The following is a 21,871-nucleotide window of genomic DNA, read 5'->3' on the forward strand; positions in this document are numbered from 1 at the left end:
AGGGACATTGATTTTATCTTCGCCATAATCTAATTAAGCTGTGGCACGCATTTAGTGCTTACTTTTATATTGCAATCTTTTGCGTTTTACATTTAAAGTGTCGATTCATAACTGCTCCATTGCTAAGAGCCTTCACCGTGTCAAATTCCGAAATAGCTAAAAGAATTCGTTCAGGCTTAACCTCCTTCTAGACTCCTAGACTACCAAGTAATATTTGCACTTTCCCAATGTTTTTTGAATGCTTCTAAACATGATTTATTTACTCATGATGTTCTTATCATTTAATGCTCTCTGTAGTTGTGGTACTCCAATGAGCCATTAAGTGTATACTTTAGAATTTTTTTGTGATACAAACTGAACTGAGCAGCATACTCGCCGTTTTCTATAGGGAATCGACTCCTTAACCTCTTCAAATCGCACACAAAGTTCAAGACCTCCACAGTGTCATTGGCCTAAAAGCAAAGCAAAGACTATAACTAGATCAAAAATCATAAATTTATATATACAAGTCGAGGTAACTCACATAGAAGGGACATGTCCAGGGCTTGTTTAGATACTGACTGAAATAGGAAAAGGCCAGACTAAAGAGAACGCCGTTGGGTGTGTTCTTGTTCTTAACGTTATCCAAGAAGTCGCATAGATTCAGAGTCACATTGTATAGAAAGGGACGCCAGCCATTTGCTCTTTTGAACAGCTCCATCCGAACCTGAGGGAAGAAAATAAAGAGTCAAAAGAAGATTTCGTCGTTACTCCTTTCTCAAAATTCTTACCATTAGATGACTTCCGATTGTTTGCTTGTTTCGATACCCGACGGATATCGAGTTCTTGTACCGATTGATGGCGTTAATTTTGCAAATATAAAACTCAGCATAGTCCTTATCGAAGGACACGCAGTTTAGACTCTTGAACTTGGCCTCCACCTGCATAGAGCCCAACAGCAATAATCCGAGAATCCACACCAAAAACATTGTTAATGGTGCAGTAATATTTGGGAACTAAATAGCGACCACTTCCATCTGGCTTTTTATTCGAATTTTTGTTCAGTATATATTCTAAATGAATATCCGATAGACATACATATAAACGTGACCACGCCATATAATAAAAGGCAAATGACATGATTACTCAATTGGTTTTTAAAGGTTGCATTCCTACAGCAAAACGTACAGCCCATGAAATCATTAGACTCTTTGCCGTGACTGTGAAAGAATACATTCAAAAATTTCAGCACTCAATCAATCTCTTCTGCCACGAAAATATTCAATGTGATTTTGATTCGAATACGTTCCTATTGAACTCATTAACAAAGAGCCACAAGTGCGAATCAAACCATTTTAGTTCATGTTTTAATTAATGATTCATGCACTCGAGCTCATCTTGTGTCTAATAAACCCTCAAGAAGGGGCACTTAAAGGGCCTGTTTAGAAACTGATTGATATAAGAAATAGAAAGTAGAAATAGTTAGTTCTTACTCGTAACGATATAATATTGTAAGACTCTGAACTCCTAGACTTACACTAGAAGACTTGCCAAGAAATTGTTGAACTATCCCAATAATTTTTGAATGCTTCTAAACATGATTTATTTACCCATGATGCTTTGCGTGTCATTTAATGCTCTTTGTAGTTGTAGTACTCCATTGAGCCATTAATTGTATACTTTAGAATCTTTTTGTGATACACACTGAACTGAGCAGCATACTCGCCGTTTTCTATTGGGAAACGACTCCGGAACCTCTTCATATTGCACACAAAGTTCATGATCTCCATAGTGTCATTGGCCTAAAAGCAAAACGAAGACTAAAACTAGGTCCAAAATCATGTTCAGGTTACTCACATAGAAGGGACACTTCAAGGGCTTGTTTAGATACTGACTGAAATAGGAAAAGGCCAGACTAAAGAGAGCGCCGTTGGGTGTGTTCCTGTTCTTAGCATTATCCAAGAAGTCGCATACATTCAGAGTGACATTGTATAGAAAAGGACGCCAGCCATTTGCTCTTTTGAACAGCTCCATTCGAAGCTGCGGGAAGAAAAGAAAGAGTTAAAAGAAGATTTCGTCGTGACTCCTTTCTCAAAATTCTCACGATAAGATTACTTCCGAATGTTTGCTTGATTCGATACCCAATAGATATCGAGTTCTTGTACCGACTGATGGCATTAATTTTGCAAATAAAAAAATCAGCATAGTCCTTATCATGGGGTACACAGAGGAGACTCTTGAACTTGGCCTCCACCTGCATAGAGCCCAACAGCAATAATCCGAGAATCCAAACGAAAAACATGGTTACTGGACCGTCATTTGAGAACTCAATAGCGACGGCTTCCACTTGGCTTTTTATTCAAATTTTTGTTTACATTTACACTTGACCACGCCATATAATAAAAGGCAAATGACATGATTGGTTATTGGCAAAACGTACAGTCCGTGAAATCATTGGACTCTCTCACTCAATCTTCGCCATGAGTGTGACAGAACACAATCAAAAATTTCAGCACTGTTGCTTTTGGGTGATCTCCAGAGTGCAGTTGTGAGTTGGAGGATAAGTATGAGTGGCATTGCCGAGTTTCCTTGTCAGCGTTATGTGGCTTCCGACTGTAATTCGATGCCGATGGAGTTCCTTACCCGATTGATAATTGCCCTTATTTTGCACAGAACAAAACCTTTACATAGTTTTCCTTATCGGAGACAAATTAGTTCAGGCGCTTGACCAGCCCTCCACCCCGAAAGGCAATGTTAAGTAGATATTTGAATGCAAGTCCCTTTGTTATTAATATTGTGTTGCAAGAGCTATTCAAGGACTTCGGGGTGAACATACCAGATATGTTAAACGATTTATAACATACATTTTTTGAGTAATTAAACAGTCCACTTTACCGAAACTGGAGTTGGAGAATTACGTCAAATAGTTACTCATCTGAAACGATTTTATCTGCTCAATAGATTGATTCAGCACCAACAAAGTGTCAGCTCTCCATCCAATTATCCGTTATTTGTGGGGCTCTAGCAAATTTCTTAAAGTTTTGTTTACAAAAACTTCCTTTAATTGGTCAACTTTTGCCTAGCATTTTACCATCAATAACCCAAATTTTAACCTGATATGAATTTCCTAATTAAATATATAATTTGTGCATAAAATATATGTAAATAGTTAGCAAATCTCGTGCGTCGCACATGTTGCAAGTGGCATAGTTGCACGTTGGCGTTACGCTTCAGTTTTGATTAAAAATTCCAGCGGAACTCCTCCGGTATCCTACTCCACTGTCTTTTGGCTATGGGGCTTGAAAAGGTGTCCAAAAGGCTTTCCAGGCACGTGCAAATTGTGCGCTCTCCTCCTGTCTCGTCCTGTCTTTATGCTCTTTGTTATTGTTCTTGTTTCGGGCGGTTTTTTGTTTTTTGGGGTAGGACCAAATGGAGCCGACGAGCCTCGAAAGTTTTAGGCGCTTGTCGGGTGTGCTGGTTGGGGGGTTGGGGGTTTGGGTCATAATAATCTATTGCGCAGGTCTCTAACAGTCGGGGCACCAACCCCTAAAATATGTTGTGCAATAGAAATCCTCTGCATTTGTGTGTGTGTGTGTGTAGGGTGTAGGTGCTGTTGTCGACCAACCCACACACAGTTGCCAGTCCTTCCAAAACGCAGGGAAAGGAAAACTAGGCTAATACCGAGCGTTGATGTCCTAAAAGTGTGTGATTAAAGGAAGGTTTATGCCACAGTTGCGTTGAAATGAATAGTGGAATGCTTTACAAGAACGCATCTCCCATAATATGATAGTTGGCATAGTCTATAAATATTTCTTCCTATTTATTGGATAATCGAGAGTCAAGACATTTGCATAAATAAATTGATTGGGGGAACAGAGGGCTGCACACATAAATATATTATAATGAAGATGATGCTACTATTTTGACCGTGCCTGTATGTGTAGTAGACCTTGATGTGCATTCTACACCAAACCAATTGGAGAGAACAATCCACCCACACAACACTATTGAAGCCTCCTACACTTTCTCCATCCCCCCAGCCCCTTTTCTAGTTCACTAACAGAGCCACTGCCAAAACAACACCACCCCCCACACACACACACACACACACACACCCACACACTTTTCTCAAATATCCATCATCTCGGCACAGAAGCCATGCTCCATCTCTATCGCTCTCTTGGAGGCGCCAGGGCACAGACAACCGACGAATCCTGGCGCTCGGCATGTCCCGTTAGCCGACGGCAGGCAGCTCGCGAGCCGAATGGCCTTGTGTAGTGCGCTGGGTACCGTTATTTCCGTTTCAGCTTTCAGTTCTCAGACCTTGGCCAAGCGCGTCGCACGTGGGTCGTTGTCGCCGCTTTTCCTACGGGCTACCATTACGTTACGTGATACGTAAATCGCGTACTTCCAAGCGCGGAGCGCGTGAGGATGTTCAGCGATAAGCCAATATTTGGCCATCAGTATTAACGCACTCACTCGCTCAGGAGCAACAAGGTTCCTCTTCTGTTCCCCACCCAAAATCCACATGATGATGGTTTACATCCTTCAAGCTACCAATTTCCCTCAATTTGTTTATGTAATTTGCTTACACTTTGCCTCTGTTTGTTTGTTGGTTTATTTATCGTTGTCGTTCTCGTTGTCGTTTTCGTTTTCGATGTTGTGTCCATGTTAATGTGATTCAATTTAATTGGTGTACTTAAGATCTCTGTCTGGACTTTATAGCTGCCACATCGTATATCCAACTATATCCTATATGTCCATTATATATGTGTTTTTATGTGTATCTTCATGTCTGTAGTGTTTTATTGATGTTGTCAATTGGTGTTTTAGCTAAATAATCATATTGATCTAGTAATGACTCTATTTTGAAGTTAAAGAATTTCGGATTTAAGAATTTATGCATTTCCCCATAATTGTGACTCACGAAATTCTTGTACATTGTTTATGGGCACGAGACCAAGGCTTATCTTGGTCTAGTTTTTCTGCCTGACAGTCTGTCAGTTGATAACTCGGACAAATATCGTGGCCCACCATATCGGGAAGCCACCGATGCAACTTCTGCCAAGCTTGAGCAACTCGTTTAAGGTTGAACTTTAGTTCAAGGCTTCCCAAACAAATGTAATACGAAAACTAAAAGAAAAAAACAACTCAACAAATTTCAGTTGAAAATAATAAATATTTAACTATTAGCTATGTTGTCCAGGAAATTTGTGAAGTTTTCAGTGTGTCTAGATTTTGTGTTGACACACGACTCGACACCGGAGATTCTGGAGATTCGTCGTGATTCGAGATGGGGCTATGGGGGTACGATGGTAGATTGAGATGTCAAGATAATAAGCGGTCGGACCTTATCAGCGTCACGAAGTGACATTATCAACCCCGAACTAAGCCTAAAATCTACTCCCATCTAATATATACGCAAGGAAAATGTATTCAACTTACAAATTTAACGTACAAAAATTGTAGGAAATAATCTCGAGGAGGGTGGGTCGCACACTTAGTCAACCCTCGTATTCGCAAGCGAAAAGACGCTCAAAGCGCCAGCCAACAAAAGAACAACAACAACGTAAGCAATAAATGAAACAGTTTCGGATCTGCGTGTGAGATCAGTGTGAATATTTAGTGTGCGAACAGTGAACAATCAAATCGGTTGGAGAGTTTTGAGGATCGCTTGAGATTCCTGTGCATCTATGGCCGGTTATCGCTCGTTGCCGCTGGCCCCCGTTTCGGCCAGCAGCATGGCGGCAGCGGCCGCCGTTCCGGCACAAAATGTGGGTCATGCCGGACCCACGATGGCGTATGCCCACCACCAGTCGATGACGGCCATGTCGAATAACGGTATTATCTATCAGTCGGCGGTGCACGCCTCCATACACAGCCTCCCGAGCCAGCATCGCTCATCCACCACGCATCATCACATTCTAGCCACGGCCACCGCCACAGCAACGGCTGCAGCAGCAGCAGCAGCTGCAGCGACAGCCGCCGCAGCAATAGTATCCCTACCGACGGCATCAGCATCCGGAGGAGTACCACAGCCACACGGAACCTATGGACACCAGCAACAACAACAGCAGCAGCAGCAGCAGCAGCAGCAGCAGCCACACCACTCACAACAGCAGCAACATATTCCCCAGCAATCCCATCAGCAGCAGCAACAACAACAACTGATGGCTCATCAGCAACATTCTGCACTGCAGCAGCAGCAGCAGCAGCAACATCACCATCTACAGCAATCTCATCAGCAACAGCAGCAACTCCACCAGCAGCAGCAGCAGCAGCAGCAGCAACTGTCTGCGGTGCACCACCACCATCATCATCACCACCAGCAGCTGTCGCTGCACCAAAACCACTTGTACTTCAGCGGTGCGAGTCTGGGCCATCACCACCACCATCGACAGATCTTCAGTCACCTGCAGAGCGCCCTAATGCCGCTCAGTGTCAGTAAGTATGCCAAGACCTATGTGGCCGTGCTGGCACATCCAATGAAAAGCTGACAAAAGGGAGCCACAAAAACAAGTTTGTACCGAAAATTATGCCTTTGGTGACTATTCAAATTGGAATAAACAATAAGAGAGAATTTTCATTCCGAGAATTTGTATCTCTGATTGTGAACGTTGAATGAGTAAACGAATGCTCCAATTACCAATTGAAATAGTCACTGATTTGTTCTGTGTTTGGTGTCGCATGTTCATGTATATAATCGTGTCTCATTTGTTGCTATGAATGTTGTGCCTTAGAAGGGGAAACTATGTCTATGGGATTAACGTTGTTGCATTTGAGCAACGATAAAGGGAACCATAGGTTATAGTATAAGTTATATCAAAATCGAACAAAAAACTATTCTACTAGCTTATACTTCCATGTTGTGACTCTGATCTAAACTATTCTTGATGTCGCATGTTCTATCCATAATCTTTCCATTGATATTATCGATGTTGTTTTTCATACATATTTTTAAATGGTTTGTTTTACACTTTCACTGCCTTAATGAATTTATTTAGGGCGAGAATGTTAATTTTAACAAAAACAATGCAATTCCTTTATGTCAAATAACTTTGAAAGAATCCCCTTGAGTCTTGTTTATGCTCAAATGAAACCCCAATATATCCAACCAAAAGGGGACAACTTGAAACTCAACCGTTCATCTGGTGGGGTTTCGTTTCGTTTCGTGTCCTCCCTCCCAATGGGTTTTTGCATTTTCTAAGCATTTCATTAAATTTTATTTCATATCTTCCTGGGCAATAATTCGCACGCCATTCCAGAGACGCGTGCACGGTGCACAGGAGTGGAGTGGAGTGGCGTCCGAGGAGCGTCGCGCATATGTTGACAGTCGTTTATTGTCTCTCACACACACACACACACAAACTCACACATGTGGATAAACAGTTACAGTTACCGTTACCTATAACGAGGCTCGCACACGCCTAAAACCAAACTACAGACAATTGAAACAAAAGGCCGCCGCTGAAGAGGCCACCCAGAGGGGAATTGAGGGAGCGAGAGTAAGAGAGAAAGACCTCTCTTCAGTGCGTGTGTGTGTGCATGTGTGTGTGTGTGTGGGCAACAACAATGCAAAATATGCCCAACATTTGGATTTTCTTCTAACCATTTCCATTTTGAATTCTCCTTTTGTGTTGGCTTAGTTTTTTGTCACCTTCCTTCTGTTTCTGCCATGCCCTGCCCTGTCCTGCCCTGCCCTGCCCCATGTTTCTTCCTTGTCTTTTGTTGCACATTGTGAAATATGTCAGCAATTGTTGCAACGTTTGCGCCGCTTCTATCTGTTGTTGTTGCTGCTGTTGTTATTATGGCAGGCCTTTGTCACATTAGATTTTGTTGCTGCACGGCGGCCGCTTAACTTTATTATTTTAACTTAACGGCATTTTAAGTGTTTTTTATGCCTCATGCGAGAACAATGGCTCCTCTGGGCAGAGAGGGTGTGGTGTGGGTGTGGTTCCCAGCAAGTAAACATTTCACACAATCCGCGACTGGCAAAATCAGGGGCTTTCTTTTAGCCTCGTTTATGAGCAGCTTCATTATGCGCTGGAGTCCCTCGTGTTTTTCGTAGCATACTTTTTGGAGTCGGTGGATGTCGAGAAAACAACTCAATGAAAAAACCCAACAAGTGTGTGTGTGGGTGGGGTTTTGTTTGCTTGCGGCAGAGTGTTTTTGTTTCTGTTGCTTCCACTCAATTGGATAGTCCCACAGAAAGGGTGGTTCATTGTCTTCTTGGGGAATTTGACTTGAAAAATCCTTAAAAAATTCCATGCGAGAGAAACGTTAATAAGAGAATGGTAAATATCAGTACCAGTCATGATTGTTGATTGATGTGCGGTACAGATTGTAAAGAAATATGTCTGAAATATCCATTTAGCTTGTACAAATTTTCAATTACATTCGAAGATTGTTTCTAAATCCTGAAGTCCTTCAAAAAATTCCATTAGAAATAAATCCAGCTGGACTTTAATGACGCCTGGGGTGGCCCAAAAACTCTCTGGCTAATATATATGCATAGGCCAAGTTGAGTGTGAAAAAGTCATAAAAAAGTGATTCTGCTCCAGAGGGAAGGCGGAGAGAAGGAGTTTGCAAGTTGACAAAATTTTTAATAAGCCACTTGCCTGTCCGCCTTTTGCATGCCAAAAGGAAGCCCGAAGTTGGCAGCTGTCAGGACTCGAACACACACAGACAGACACATGTAGAGGAGGACATTTTAATGGTGTGTGTGTGTCCTGCGTCCGGCATCCCGGGGCGCAATAAAAAATTCAAAACTCTCCGCTTACATTCGGATTTGGTCAGAAGATCACGTACTCAATAAATATTGCTCAAGCTTTCCCCAACTGCGCCCTCTCATACACAGTTGGCTACACTTTGTCCTTTGGCCTGGCCTAATGTCCTGGCCTTTATAGGTTTCTCTCTTTAATTTCGCCAGCAGATGGTGGGCGGACTCTTTTTACTATTTCCCCCTTTTCTTTATGTGGTGTGGTTTCTTTTTGCTTTTGATGTGCGCCTATTAATTTCGAGTTTGTTTCGTTTTCAGCGGCAGCAATTCAATTAGTTCTATCCCTGCCAGAGGTCCCCGGGTCTGATCCGTCACGTAATATATTTGCTCATATTACTAAAAGCCACATAAATCGTGCCAAGGGCTTTTGAGATACGTACCTATAGATATAGAGGGAGAGCCACTTGAAGGGGAAGACCTTCTCGTAAGGACTTTAAAGTGCAGCAAGCAGAGTGTGAGCCTTGTTTTAGCCTGATCGATGGGCAAACGTTGACAAAATGCAGCCAGCATTTGGCAGGTGGGGCAGCAGCAGACTTTTTGGGCCAGTTTACAAGCGTCCTGCCCTGGTCCTGTCTGTCCTCATGGCCGCAAAAGTGGAAAAGTGTTTGCCAACGCTGAAATTCCAAGCAATTAAATCACTTTGATGCTAATTTGGATTAATATGTTGTTGCCTGCCTGCCGGCCTGCCGGCCTGCCTGCCTGCCTGCCTGCCTGATGCTGGTCTTGTGCGTATCCTATCCATGGCAATTTGTTGCCTCTGCCAGGTACCATGCCGAAACATTCTCTTCCATTCCCTTACCTTCCCTGTGTGTTTCGATTAGAGGCCAAATAGATTTATTGAACAATGCAATCCAACGTTGTGGCATGATGTGGCTGCCCTACGTTGCATGCTGCCGGCTGACTGCCGCCTGCTGCGTTATTTATTTGGCTTATCGCTCCAAAGGTTCCAAGCCCGAAATGGCTCTGAATGCGGCCTTCGAATGAGGGGAAGCTGTGTGGAGGATGCATTGCCGAAAATTGTGCTACATTTTGTCGTTTGTTTTTGGTTAGACAAACAGTTTTTGCACACCCTTCTCCCATTCGGTGTCTCTATTTGGCTTACAAACCATATTAATTTTGTTAGATAAATATTAGTTTTCCAGTTGATCGAGGTGGAGTGGCAGGGGCAGTTGTAGCTGTAGCGATAGAGGCCGGACCGCGTGCCCATTTTATGTATTTTTAATGAACCATTGCCCGGACATTACCTGGGCGTCCATGTGTTTTTAGGGTGCCTGGCATTGCCAATTTCATGGCACTTTAAATGTTTAATTTACAATTTATGTAAAAACAAAATACGTAAAATAATCCACATAGAAAGCAGCTTTTTTTTGTGTTACCGCTGTGTCCAACCTGGAGGGAAACGTATGTGTATCATGATAAATACCCAGCATTAAAATAAATTACAGTTCCTGGCCTCCAGCACTCTCCAAATCCTGTGCCCCTCCCATACGGAGAGGAAGGAGTATGCATATGTATAGAAAAAAGTATTTTTAATATACTCAAACGAAAAAGAAGGAACAATTTTGGGGAAACTTATACAAACTTTGCATGCAAACGAAATGGACAAAAAAATGGAAGGAAACGGAAAAAAATATATGATATGAAGAGCCCCAATATTAATATAATTTGCAGGCAGCTTAACTGGTTACTCGCTATCCCTAAACCTCAAAGACCTTAGCGTTAAGAGAGAGAGAGAGAGCAGACAAATGTACATATGTATAGTATGTACATATTTACATACTTACATATGTATGCATGTATGCAGGCGCGGCAGCACCTTCCTATTTCGCTGTGGTTGTTCTACCACTAAAGTGCATTAAATTCATTCTTTTCGTGGCACATGCCAAGGTGCTGAAAGCCCCTAAACATCACTTTTCGAATAAAATATAGCCGAAGTCCGGCATTCTCTGAAAATTAATATCCAAATACGAATTTGAACACATTTGCTTTATAGCAACTACAAAGTGGGTTTTACGCGATTCTTTCTATGTTAATTGAGCACCAAAAGTTAACAGATTTTGCATTCAAATTCTATGAATTGAGCATGAGGCAGGAGCATAATTCTACATATACATTTATGAATTTTAAACTAATCAATTCAACTAGTGTGCCAAGGTAGTATTATACATATATTGTGGGGAGATGCTTTTGTGAAATTTAAGAAAAATGTAGGGAACCAATGGAGAGCAGGACTTTCATAGAGTATCCACAGCAGTGTGGAAAGGCAAACGAAAGGTAATGAAATCCGCACGTAATTGCATTGCCCGTAGACACAAAAGACGATGACAATGTGAACCACCTTGAGTCTCACTGTCGTCACGTTCCCCTCCCCCTTGAAACTCGTCCAGCCATAACTTGTAAATTATTTATAACATTTTTGCCAACTTTTCTTGGGCTTTGGTTTCTTATTTTCTGTTTCTGTTTAGATTTCATTCATTAATAGGGCTTTTATGACTTCAGAGTCCTACTCTCCCCACTTCTGCTCTCCCTCTCTCTATCTGCGACTTGGTTTTGTTGCATTTTTATGTTAATCGCTGTTTGTGCTCAGTTCTGTTGTGTTTCTGTTTCTCCTTCTAGCACCTCTCTCCCTCTCTCTCTCTGCCCCTGACTTCACCTAACTGTTTAAGCTTTCACATTTGTTTGTTTCCTTGTGGCTTGTGTGCAAATATTCTTCATTTGAGCTCAAAATTGCATTTTTCCTTCTGTTTTGGGGCTAATTATTACCTTTTGCTGCCCCGTTTCGCCCCGACATGCATATTTGCTGTTATGTGTCTTTTAATTGCTGTTCTTTGCCGAGCGGCATTGGCGAAATATGCAAAACCAGATGAGAAATGTTTCCTTGTAATGCCATTGACGATGGCCTGCTGGGGTGTGGAGTGCAATAGAAGCGGGAGAGTGGGCAACAGACAGAGGGATAGGGAAATGAGTGACTTTTGCCTTTTTCCTTTGCCAAAATGTGATTTTTATCAACCGCAACGTTTTCTCTGTGCTGTTTGCTTGAGTTTGTGAGCGAGTAGGACGGACCACACAGACGGACGAACGCGTGTGTTTACTTACGTTATAAATCATCCGCACATCTGTCATTTATTGTGAGTAAAGCTGGAAAAGAGAGTGGAGAGCACAGAGCAGAGGGAAGGAAGCTTTTATCTAGTCTGCAGGGGCGTGCATTCGCAGAGGGGTGTCTCGTGTCTTAATAAACTTTCTTCAGTTGATGTGCCAAGTAGGAGCTTTTCTATTTTTACAGTTCCCCAAAAACGTTTGAAAATGTAAAGAACTTGTCATATCCCTCTTGAGTTATGTCGTACTTCAATGTGTATTTCCGCTCCTTGACTCCCACCTTCCGCTTAGCTGTGTTAGCTGTTTATCTAGAATAACTTTTAGTTCTCAGTATTGCCTTTTATATTTGATTTAACTATGACGTCTTTTGTGGCCTTCTTTCCTACACGTTCCCACTCTCTCCCTTTAGCTGTGCTTTGTTTTTGCATTCGTATTCCATGTGTCGGCGACGTCATCGTACATTTATCTTCAGAATACTTCGTTGTACTTATATTTGTATTCGAGTTTCTTTTGGGCCATCCATTCCTCCACATCTGTACGTATGTACATGTGGAACGAGATAAAGAATTGCGTAGCGAACTCTTTTATGTGTCGTAGTTTTGTCTCTGTTTTTAGTTGCTGTTTTGGTGCCGTTTCGCAGACACTTTTAATGGCTTTTAATTGTGGCTAGAGCAAGAGATATATACAGAGAGTGGACTCTAAACAAAAGTAATTTCACACTCGCTGACTTTTCAGCGACGGCCACCAAAGTGCAAAACAATTTTTCTTTTGTATGTTTTATAGGGCCCAAAAAGGCCTACCCTACCCCTTGGCAATGTACCTCGATGGGTGGCCCCGTTCCTGGTGCCATTTTGTTGGTGAGATATTTATTAGCCACAATTTGGCAGGCAGCAAAAATTGGCAGGTCTACAGCTCCCCCTGCCCGTCTGTCCACCTGTCTAGGCCTTTACACGAAATCATAAAACGAAAATTTATTATTTATGTCAACTCTTTTGTGCTATTTGCCGTGTCAATTCGAAACTGTCCAGGAGCAGGATGGGCCCGAGGACGAGGACGAGGACATTGGCCAGGCCATCGTCCAGCTCTCCCCAGAGTCCGCCTGCTGCTTATTCTTGCTCCCTGCCGCCCCCTCTTAAATTCTCTTCTCCAAATTATGAGAAAATCCGATGTACCAAAGCGCATTTGTCACAATTAAGCGTTGGATAAAATTATGAGATGGGATCTGTGACTTGCACTCTCTCTCTCACTGCCGCCTCCCTTTTTAAAGTTGCTTAAAATAATACAAAAACCCAAAAGTGGAAGCCAGCTTCTGATACTCTTTCTGAGCGATTATTTACACAGATATTTTACTATGAAAACTAAAGGGTTTTGCCATAAAGATGACTGAGGTTTGGGTCTACCGATTCGATTGTAGATCCCTTTGGTCCCTCTTTGTGCCTCTTATAAAATGAACAATATCCCCCGTAAGGGTATTACAAAGGGAAATCAAAAGAGACAGAGTCCCTGGCACGTTGACGTCGCCATCGACATAGTCGACATGGGACCGACACTCTCTCTCCAGGCTCTACCTTCATCTCCTCTGTTGCCCCGCTCTCTCACCTGAACGCTGAGTTGGCTGTGGTTACGGTTTTTTTTTGGTTGGCACTGCTCTGGCCTCTGGCCTCTGCCTCTCGCTCTCACTCTTTCGCTCCCGTCGCCCTGCCGCCTCTCCCGCAGGGCAGTCTATTATGATGGCCGGGGAACCGTCAGTTTTTGAAGCTTTTTGCCATGAAATATGCAAAGAGCAGTTAAAAAAACTTTTTATTTGTATTAATCAAACAGAGTTATTCCTTACCTCAAGCCCCCCTTTTCTCGCTTTTGGAAACAATGGCAGCAACTGCATTATAAATAGGTGCAAAGGGTAGACTGTCTGATGGCAAGAGAGGGAAGGGATGGGATGACTGTGATTGTTTCGACATTTTTGACAATTATCGTTTGAGCATTTTTCAAAAGAGGTTGGCGGCAGCGATGGGGCCCCAAGGCAGCGATGACAAATTAGTGTGGCCATAAAACTTGAGTGTGCGATCAAAGCAAACAATTTGTCGCCGATTCCAGCACTCCCAAACACAGCCCAAACCCAAACCCAAACCCAAACCCGAACCCGAACCGCTGTATCCTTTTGGGTGCTCTGCCAAAAACGTGAAGCATATAAAAATCGCATAAAGAACTACCACTGCCACTACTATAAGGACAACAAAATGCTCTGAAAAAGTAACTACATCAACGTCATCATTGTGTCTGAGAAGGACCTTCTTTGGCTAGAGATGTGTGCGTGGTTCATTGGCGTGAGGAAGCCAATGGGATCTCCAATGGGAGGAAGCGCTCTAAGGAGCTTCCCTCAGAGAGATGATGGAAATTCCTTTCTCAATTTCACCCTGACCCGTGCCACCCATCGCTAGTTCGTGTGTGTGTGTGCTGGCGCGTTCACCTCTTAAAGTGGGAGGAGGGCTACGCTCACCCCACGCATTGTCTGTGCCCTTCTGCAAGTGGGGAGCTCCTGTCCCCTGCCTTTGCTGTCCACCGCCTGCGTCTGGCGTTTTGCAATTTGGCAACACATTTTGGTTACGCGGCTCTGAAACGCCCCGCTCTGGTGCGGGCCAAGAGTCGCTTCGAGCACTTTATATAAATTGTGTACAAATACTTTTTTATGGCTCTTCGAGTGCAACCTATTGGCTCTTTGACATACGACAAGTGAGAGCGGTGGGGTGAGAGATAGAGAGAGAGAGAGATGTCGCGTAGATGTGTCCGCTTTTATTACACATTTTTGCTAAATTACAGTTTGGCCGCAAAGTTTATGTAGCCCACCACACACCACCGCCACTGCCCCCCCCCTATGCAACTAACCGAGTTGCGTGGCATTTTAATAAACCAAAACCAAAAGTTGCTTCGATTCGCTTTACGGTTGCAAGCTCCATTAAGTGTGGGTAATTATTCAATGACGACTCAAAATCGGCAAACTTTTCCACGCATTCTCGTTCAGCATGGAAGGGAGCGAGAGAGGGGGGTACAGGTGCAGACCAGCGGGTTGGATGTGGAGAGTAAAGTTTCTTTGCGATTTTGATAAATGGACAAAATGGAGAAACTCGTTTATTAACGTTGACATTAAAAGATTTCTTTTGTGTGTGTGTGTGTTGTCTCCTCGTCGCCACTATAAATCATCGCTGCTCTCTAAACTGATTTACATTTTTGTCGCATTTATATGAATGTCCGACAGTTGCACCTGTTGGGCGCCACAGACTGGAATGGCAAAAGATATGCAAAATTGATTTATAAAAGCCCAAGCCAAGTCCGACTCCGAGTCTCCTCTACTTACGCTTTCAGTGCATTTTTTGAACACATCTTGTACATGGTACTTACTCTTTTTTCCTTTTTTCTTTCCCCCCAAACGTTTTACAGATGGCGAACCTATCAAACTACCCGACAATTTGGAGAGCCTGCCAAGAGCTGACAGTTTTCCATCACAGCGTCATCGTTGGAATACAAATGAGGTCAGTTTTAGTTCTAAATAAGTTGGTTTGCTACTCGTATTTGTGTTGTCTGTTTGTCTGTTTGCCTGCTTTCTGTTTTCTCCTTTTCCGTTTTCCGTTTTTCGTTTCTATTTGCATTTGATTGCACATAAAATTGTGCAAATGGGGGAAGCCAAGTGAAAGCCAGAAGGCAGTCCTTGGCTGGCGATCCGATCCGATCCGATCCGTTTGGTGGCTGGGGTTTCCGAGTGGAGTTGGACAGTTGACAGTGGCGGATGAGCCTGCCAGCCTGCCAGCCTGCCAGTCGTGAGCCCGGACACTTTGACAGCCTTCGAAGACGGTTTCCCCCTTTTACTTTTAGACCCACAGTGAAAGCTCTTGCGGGGGTGGGTGAACATCTTGGATCATTACTTCAGCCATGGCGGTTCATTGAAGACAGTTTTCACTGTGTTTCTCTATATGCAGATTAATGAGATGGTTTGCCAGTCTATTAGGGAGTCGTTCGCGACGTTTTTATTGCGCCACAAACTATAATACAAACACGAGTTGAACGTGGGGAGGACCTTCTCTTAGGACCTGCTCTGACCACTGCACGTACACGCGTCGCCAAAAGTTCCCTTTTCGCGTTTGTATTTATTTTTTTGTGCGCGCTCCGTTCGGTTTGCAATAAAAGTTTCGCCGCTGAAAATGGGAAATGCCTTGGGATGAGCTTTGCTTGTTGTTTTACTTGTGAATTAAGCGCAACCGCAAATATTCATTTGGACAGTTGTAAAGTTCAGGCTGCGAGTGCTGGATGGTGGTGGTGGGGCATACTTGTGCATTTACTACTACTACGGTAAGCGGCATTTTACACACTCGCGCGACAAAGTTGACTAAATTAAAGGAAGCTGCCCAGTCGGTATAAACGAAGGCTGGAGTACCCTGGAGCAGACAGCGCAGGAGCCGTAAAAGCATATAAGCTGAGGGATACCTTATAGGATGCTGCGGAGACTTACAATGTATTTGTCGACAGCTCTTTGAGAATAATCAATTTCGCATGCACTTATAAATCTCTTTTTGCTGCTACACATCCTTGCACAACCTTATGTTCCTTTTGCTCCTCAGAATAAGAGCATTTCGGAGTTGATTAAAAGAAAGTTTACCAGCCAAAACGGGGAACAATCCCTGACCAAACTGCTGGACATGGCAACACCCGGGAGCAGCAGGCAGGCATCTGGTGGACCACCCCACTGCATCAGCATGCAAAAATTACAAAATGTGGCCGTGTACCGGGGCATAAATAAAATTACGCACGCTTATTTTAGTCCTGCTTACAGGCAAACGGGAAGGCAAACCCTCCTCGGACTTCGGTCGCTTTAACCACACAGTTTTAATTTGGCATTTAAGTAGCAGCCAGTAGGGCTTGGACGGGGCACAGAGCCACTCGACCCGGCTCATAAAGCAGCTGCAAAATAATACGAGAACGAGAACGAGAACTCGCAGCAGCAGCAACCAGACCACCAATGGGCCGTGCTCTCTGTCCCTGCGTGTGGTTGCAAAAGGGCGCAGCTTAAAAATCAAAAGTTAAATTGATAATGAGTCGCAATTTTATTTGTACAATTTCTGTGCGACCGCCAAATGTACATAGATACAGACACTGCTGCAACGCTCAGCCAAGGACTGGAAGTGATTAAGTGGCCATGGGAAAAATTATTTTGAAGAACTGTTCACAGCTTTCCGTTTACCAACGAAAGTTTCTTAGATTTTCCATAAGCCTATACTGTAGTTGCTTATATTTTTTTCCTGTACGATACGATGGTTGCATCGTTTTTGCATTCCAATCGGGTGAAAGTGTTGAAGGGTTTGCCTGAGTAGAGCCCATGGCCACGCCCATACATGTCTAGGATTGTGCAAGGGGAAGGGTAAGGGCGTACGAATACGCTGCTGAGGTGGGCATAAATGTTTAATGCTTCGCCTCCCCAATGTTCCGAAGCCTGTTCCGCGTATGTGCCTGGAATTCATCATATAAAGCCAGAGTTGAGATGGGGAACTGGGAAGCTGAAGCTTTGGAGTAGGTCGCTGGAGCCATGCATAAATAACCAACACACATCCATCTATATCTGAGGGAACCTTTCTATCTTTTTATATTTTTGTAGCTCTCTCCCAATGGCAACCAAAAAGAGCCAAGTCAGAGGCAATTTTGGACAAAATGCAAACGTTTGCCACTTGACAAACACGCGCCTGTGATTTGTCCCAGCTCCGCCTTAGCCTTGGGGGTTCCTTTCTCCTTTTCTATAAATATATCTCTGTGTGCTTGTGTGTGTGTGTGTGTGTGTGTGCATACAATTTTTATGACACTCGCAAATGTTGCGATATCTGCCGCCAACTGACATATGGAAAATGTGTTGGTGCACAGCTGAGGATGGGACTACTGTTCGAAGGATGAATGAATGAATGAATGAATAGATGGATGGCCACTTTACATTATTCATGCAACGTTAGGGAAGCAAACAAATTGATAACTTTATCGGCAAAACATGCAATGAAAAGTCAAGTCCAAACGCTCCAAAAAGCAAACCAAAATTCCCTCTGAACTTTCACTGGCTGTTGTGTGATTTGCATTTGAATGGTTCTAGCCTGTCCCTTCTTTTAGCGTGTCCTTTAGACTGTTGAGAGAGAGTGAGCATTTCAAATATGCACACAAATTGCACTCGGGATGCGTCTATGCCACTTGGTGGTTCCCGGCCAGCTTGGTTAAGTGTCAACTGCCGGGGCGACACCTGTAAATTGTGGTTAACACTTTGCACCCTTCCTCGATGCTCCTCCTGCTTATCCTGTGCTGCTGCTGCTGCTGCTGCTGGCAGTGTCCGCTTTGCGGTCAAATGAAATTTCTAAAATGTTTTCCTTTGTTTTATGGCGCAGAAATCCCTTCTGCTCTTTTTCGAAAGTTTTGGCGTAGGAAATGCCGCGAGTGCCGTGACTGGGCAGCGTAGCATTTTGTCCATTAAGTCAGGAAATTGTTAGCACGTTAGTTAGGGGCCAGTTCAAGCGGCTGAACGATGGCCGAGTGGATAACTTTTACCCATTGTCGCAGTGATGATAAGGCTCACGTGAGGTGGAAAGATGTCTCTCACTCGTGTCTCTAGATATTTCCATTAACATATGTTTAATCCAGGTTAGCAAATAAGTAAAATGTTTACATATATTTCAGGAAATTGCTGCGATTCTTATCAGCTTTGACAAGCACTGCGAGTGGCAGTCCAAAGAGGTTCGCACCAGGTGAGTCACTAGCCATTGCATGCCCTTGGGGAACGTCTTCATAAGATTATCCCAAACAACTCATTTGCACAGACCCAAGAGCGGTTCCCTGCTGCTGTACTCGCGGAAGAAAGTGCGCTACCGCCGCGATGGCTACTGCTGGAAGAAGCGCAAGGATGGCAAAACAACGCGCGAGGATCACATGAAACTAAAAGTACAAGGCACGGAGGTGAGTTCAAGTTGCTGCCACTTCTGGGCGCACAATTAGGCAATTAGTCTCAAGCCATTGGCATCGTTTGTCAAAGGGCAAGCGAACACAAAAAAAGAAAACACATTCACGGGTGGACTTCTCTCTGTCTGAGAAGGGGTTGACCGAATGAATTATGATTTCCCGCCGGAAGTAGACAGAAAACTGACGGTGTCCGTCGCAGCCGTTTGCCAGTGTTTGCCTTTAGGGATATGGGCAATGACGCCTCGCCCGCTGCCAGCTAATGAAATAAGCCCAAGGGCCAAGGGTTAAGCTTATTTATAATGTCTGAAGGATGTCCCGTTCGTCCGTCCGTCCTTCTATCGCAATCTCATTCGACTTTCCCCCATTATGGAAACATACATAAAAACATTTGGCAATTTCACGCCAATTTTTTCCACCACTTTTCAGGAGTTTTTCTTCGTTTTTCTTCGCTGTTTTTTTGTTTGTTTTAATTTTTATTCTTAAAACATTTGCTAGTAAACGCTGGCTGGCTGAGATTTATGCAGTTGGCAGAGCTGCGGGGTGCCGTCTCCTTACATGATAACCCAAGCCCAGCCGATGCCGCCGCCGCCGCCGCCAGAACAGAAAACAGAAGAAGTCAGCGGCATATCGCGGACACGCGGAACGAGAGCCAACAAATTTATCAGCGGGAATAGACAAGAAAAAGTTCACAAAAACTAAAAAGAATAAATAGAAAAATGAAGCGAGAGGCAGAGCAACTCCCAGCTAAACAAGAAAAATGCGCAGCGAAGTGTCTTACAAGTCAAACGGGGAAACCCTTTTCCTTTTGGCCTCTGATTCTTGGCACTTACCGGAGTTCCGGAGCATCCGTATCCGAGTCGTAGACGAAGAGGCTGTGGCTGTGGCTGTGGCTGTGGCTGTATCTGTATCTGTGGCACACCCCCCGCTAGCGTGGGCGGTTGGTAATTTAATTTGAGCTTCGTTTTTATGTTTTCCAATTAAATGGATTTGCTCCCAGCAGGGGTAAACATATGTAGATACAGATAGCTCCAATCGTGGGGGTCTTGTTTTATGCTCTTGTTTTGATAAATTGAATTTCCTTCGATCACAAACTCGAATCTCCCTCCTCCACAGTGCATCTACGGCTGTTATGTACACTCGGCCATATTGCCCACATTTCATCGCAGATGTTACTGGCTGTTGCAGGTAAGAGGGGAGGAATGTTCCACCTAACCATTCCCATTCTATAAGCCAAAACTCGTTATGCTTCAGAATCCGGACATTGTTTTGGTGCACTATCTGAATGTGCCGTATCCGGATGATAATAAAATGGCAGTGATTGCCCCCAGCATCACCCTGTGGGGCGACAAGAAGGAGTGGACCAAGGAGGAGCTGGTCAGCCAACTGAAACCTATGCGTAAGTAGTCCCAATAATGCTCTGGCCGTCGATTGGTAATCCCTTCCCTTCCGTTCCCTTCCCTCCATTCCAGTCTCCACAGTCAACTCGGATGATGACTCCGACTCGGGCAACGACATTGAGATATCGGTGAGTAAATCCTGCGCTGGGCTAGAGTCCCATAACTCAATTGATCCTTCCTGTAGACGGCCGAGACTGTGGAGTCGATTGTGTGCCAACTGATGGAGAAGCAGCGCTTGTCCCGACAGGCGGCCCTGGTCAAGCAGCTGGACTGTGGCTGCGGGGATTCAGGCTGTGCCGATGGCAAGACCTGCACGCATCCCGTGATGCGGCGCACGGGTGGCATCATCAAGTCCGTGGCGGCCACATCGGCCTCCGAGAAGCGCCTCAATGAGGGAGCCTTCAGCAATGGCACGCCCAACGTGGTGGTGGCCAGCAAGCTTTACTCTCGCTGGGCGGAGCGACCGCGACAGCGAAACGATGGCATGCACCTAGACAATCCGCACGCCCAGTTCCACAATGCCACGCAACAGCTGCCCCAGGAGTCGGCCATCAAGTTTCAGATCATTCCTCCTCAACAGCAGCAGCAGCAGCAGCAGCAGCAGCCTCAGCAGTCGGGACATGGCGATGGTAGCTATCAGCAGCAATATCGTGGCAATCAGATGCTGGCCTCAAGAAGCAATCTGGCGATGCAGCAGCAGCAACAGCAACAGCAATATCACCAGCAGCAGCAGCAGCAGCAGCAACACTTGAGTCTGCAACGATTCGTGGCCAGTCAGAGTCAGAATTCGGCTCATTTGAATCAGCATCATCATCGCCTGCAAATTGCCAATACAACAATCACGGCCACCGCCAGGGACCCCAGCACAACAGTAGTGGCAGCAGCAGCAGAAGTAGGAGGCGACAGCAGCTCTGTCTTGAATGGCATGGATACGGAACTAATTGAAATCCAAAGCCACATGACTGCAAACAAAATCAGTAACTCTGTCAGCAGCAATGGCAATGGCAGTGCCAAGCAATTAGCAACTCAAACGAACAACGAATTAAATGTCGTAAATAATAACGACCCCAGCAACAATAACTTCATGTACAATCAACAGCAGCAACTGAATACTTCCAGCAACAGCAACAACAGCCAGCAGCAGCAGCAGCAGCAGCAACATTATTATAAATTGCAACAGACATCATCAGCAACCCCAAACAGTGGCCAACAACTTCAAACTCAAACCCAAACACAAACACAAGCCCCAACCTTAGTCCATCCCCCTGTTGAGGCCATGTGCATGTCACCTGAGCATCGTCTCAGCAGCAGCAGCAGTGGCAGCAGCAGCAACAGCAACAGCAACAACAACAACAACAACAACAACACGGCTTCAACGTCTTCCACTGTCAATGGCCATAGCACCCCCTCCACAGTTGTAGCCACAACGACTTCTATATCTATATCCACATCTTCGTCCGGCACATCGTCCACCTCGAGTTCCTTACAATCGATTATCGATGGCAATCAGCAGCAGCAAATTACAACGACAGCGACGGCAGCAACTTGTGATAATTTAATGAGCGCCAATGCGCTCACTGAGGTGAGTAAAAACCACAAAATCGTCAGCAATTATTATTACTATTTATGCTGATTAAATTCAAAC

At 44.3% G+C, this 21,871-nt stretch overlaps 1 protein-coding gene across 10 annotated transcripts in view; it reads left to right on the forward strand.

Moving 5' to 3' along the window:
* LOC117582536 overlaps positions 1-21,871 on the forward strand; it is a 36,217-nt gene that overhangs the window by 7,227 nt on the left and 7,119 nt on the right. For 6 of the 10 annotated variants that reach the window (XM_034270798.1, XM_034270554.1, XM_034270623.1 and 3 more), the window contains exons 4-10: positions 15,290-15,381; positions 18,551-18,618; positions 18,691-18,826; positions 19,943-20,014; positions 20,081-20,225; positions 20,299-20,354; positions 20,411-21,808. In XM_034270798.1, the coding sequence (XP_034126689.1) occupies positions 15,290-15,381; positions 18,551-18,618; positions 18,691-18,826; positions 19,943-20,014; positions 20,081-20,225; positions 20,299-20,354; positions 20,411-21,808 (1,967 nt within the window). Of the gene's footprint in view, positions 1-5,502; positions 6,424-15,145; positions 15,150-15,289; positions 15,382-18,550; positions 18,619-18,690; positions 18,827-19,942; positions 20,015-20,080; positions 20,226-20,298; positions 20,355-20,410; positions 21,809-21,871 lie in introns of those variants that run through there. The other 4 variants (XM_034270967.1, XM_034271135.1, XM_034270886.1 and 1 more) reach the window with 4 other exon arrangements.

This window comes from Drosophila guanche, unplaced genomic scaffold, assembly GCF_900245975.1.
Source record: "Drosophila guanche unplaced genomic scaffold, DGUA_6, whole genome shotgun sequence".
Classification (NCBI taxonomy): domain Eukaryota; kingdom Metazoa; phylum Arthropoda; class Insecta; order Diptera; family Drosophilidae; genus Drosophila; species Drosophila guanche.